This window comes from Penaeus japonicus, unplaced genomic scaffold (assembly GCF_977035675.1).
Source record: "Penaeus japonicus unplaced genomic scaffold, GWHDUDI00000001_assembly GWHDUDI00000007, whole genome shotgun sequence".
NCBI lineage: Eukaryota > Metazoa > Arthropoda > Malacostraca > Decapoda > Penaeidae > Penaeus > Penaeus japonicus.
The window spans coordinates 19212320-19214819 of NW_028234409.1; the positions used below are offsets into that span (position 1 = coordinate 19212320).

The 2500-nt window shown below is 49.8% G+C and overlaps 1 protein-coding gene across 22 annotated transcripts in view; it reads left to right on the plus strand.

Moving 5' to 3' along the window:
- The window catches only part of Fhos (Formin homology 2 domain containing), a 215439-nt gene that overhangs the window by 74062 nt on the left and 138877 nt on the right, over positions 1–2500 (plus strand). For all 22 annotated transcript variants that reach the window (XR_015191160.1, XR_015191158.1, XR_015191159.1 and 19 more), the window contains one exon: positions 188–2500. This exon is cut by the window's right edge and continues 1122 nt beyond it. Coding sequence is in view for 9 of the 22 variants with exons in the window: in XM_086538525.1 (XP_086394651.1) it covers positions 188–2500 (2313 nt within the window). In the remaining 13 variants the exon portion in view is untranslated. The remainder of the gene's footprint in view (positions 1–187) is intronic.

The following is a 2500-nucleotide window of genomic DNA, read 5'->3' on the forward strand; positions in this document are numbered from 1 at the left end:
GGTCAGTGACTTTAACTACGTTGAATATGCCTTTCGTTTCTTTAGATGATAACGAGAAGTGATTTATTTTTTCTTAATACATACTTACAGCAAAACAGGATAAACGTGGCATTGATGATGAGGAATGTTCATATTATATTTCAGGAATAACTCCCTTATGGTTACTTTAATCCATTCTCCATTGCAGGCGGCAATACCTATAGCTCCCGCTTCGCCTCCAGCAGCAACGAGAAGCCTTCCGGAGTTTCATCCATCGCTTCGAAGTTTGGAGAAACGAAACCTGCGTCACCTACCTACAGAGTCCGCCCCTCCTCCCTCTCCACCACCTCCGCTGGGCCCGCCGCCACCACCTCCACCACTTCACTCTCTGCTCCCTCGCCCGCCTCCTCCTCCAGATTCTCCAGAGATTCCTCTCGCTCCGAGGGCGGGAGATCTCCGGGAACCTCCTACACCTCACGACTCAACAGCGGTACAAATTTCGAACGATCAGGATATAATTCTGATGCGAAGTCGGGCTATGGCTCCGACTACAATAAATCTGGCTATGGTTCCGGCTATGGCTCTGGTTCCAACTACAGTTCTCGCTACAGTTACTCGCGAAGTAACAGTTACCTGAAAGACTCGGAGCCCAGCAACTCGTACAGGCCCACTTACAGTAGGGAGAACAGCTATCTTGGCAGTGATACAGGCAGCGGCTCAGGTTGGAGGTCCCGTGTTTACGGAAGCGATGCCGAAACGAACTCGAACACTTACACGAGGACGAGAACTCGTGACATGACAAACTCTGCTGACCAGACATCTCAGTCGAATTCAACCCAACAAAATGGCAGTGACGTCGCCGTTCCTGCCTTCAGAGAGGCTATCGATAAACTGACAAAGGCCGCAAGGGACGAACAGAAGGAAGGTAAAAATCTGGAACTTCTGTCTCCGAATGCAGTGCGAGTCCTACCGTCCTTCACTCCAGGGGAAATTGTACTGAAGAACAAAGCCCCAGCCGACTTTAGTTCCGCTGCGGAAAGTTCTGACGATGAAACAGGCAAGAAGAAAGATGAGAAAAATGCAACAGAGCCTACATCATCAACTCCCACATCAACTACTACAAGCACGCCTACTCGAGCTTTCCGCCACCTGTCAGCCGTCCCAGCTCTGCCAACGAAGCCTTCTACTTCTCCAACACAAGGTTTGGCTGCTCCTCCTACCTTCAAACGATCGTCCAGATACACAACCGCCGCGACTGAGAGCCTCCCGACCTCTACATCGCCGTCCAAGTGGTTGAAAGACAAGGACGAATCAGCCTCGCCGACGCCAACGGTTCGCACGAGAAGCAACCTGGCCGTCGGGGACTCGAGTCCGAAGTCCACATCGCCTCTTCCACCTCGCTCTCCGGTGCTTGGCTATGGGAAAACTTCTTCCCCTACAGCCGAGAGAAAAGGAACGTCTACCGTTGGAAATAAGGAATGCCGAAAGTCAGTCCTAAATATGGATATCAGACCCATGGACACAGAAGCTATGAGGAAGCAACAAGAGGAGAAGAGAGAAGAGCTAAGAAGACTTAGGAGGCAGCGAGGAAACGACGACGACAATAAAGGAAGCAGAAGACCTCCTACTGGGACTGTAAGGACAAGGTCAGGAGCCAAGCTCGAAGATATTGGTCGGCAGCGATCAAGAGGCTCTGGATCTGACTTAGCAAAACAGGCATCACAGTCGAAAGTTCCAGAAGAGGAGGAGGAATCTAGCAGCAGTGACGAAGACAAACGCGAAGACAAACCTCCAGTGCCTCCTTCAATGGAGAAGTCATCGTCTAAATCTAGGGTTGTAGAAAGAAAACATTCCAAAGGTAAAGGAGATGCCATGCGGCGCAGTGGTTCTATGCGACGCTTCCGACAGTCGTCTCAGACAAGCAAAACATCCTCTGATTCCTCCTCATCAGAAAGTGATGATGAAACACCGGTGGTCACCATCACGTTGCGCAGGAGGCGGAGGAGCTCCCGAGAAGACATGTCAGGAGAAAATCAAAGCCGCCTATCTCCACGAACATCCCCAAGAATGGCGAAAAAGGGCTCATCAGACGATATACTGGAAGGTCAGCGATCTCGCAACAATTCCACATCAAATTTTGTTGGTAGGAGATCGCGCCAAAGTTCAAATAACTCGTCATCCAACCTGGCTAAATCTCGCTCGGGTAATAATTCTCGTGGCAGTATTGGCGACCAAGATAAATCCCGAAGTAATTCGCGATCTAGCATCCTTGGTGATAAAAAGCTGTCCATCGGGCCAGACATCGACATAGGGGAAAGGAATGACTCATCTAGCAAAATTGCAGGCAGTAAGAGCAAAAGCAACAACAATCTTTTGCGTGGTAAATCGAGCGATAAACTTAAACGAACCAAAGATGAGAAGAGTGAAAGCTCCAGTGAGAGTGAGACATCTGAGACCTCAGACTCCAGTGAATCTGCTGGTGAAGAAGGTCAGTTCTTCTCACTTGCCAAATCTCGATCAG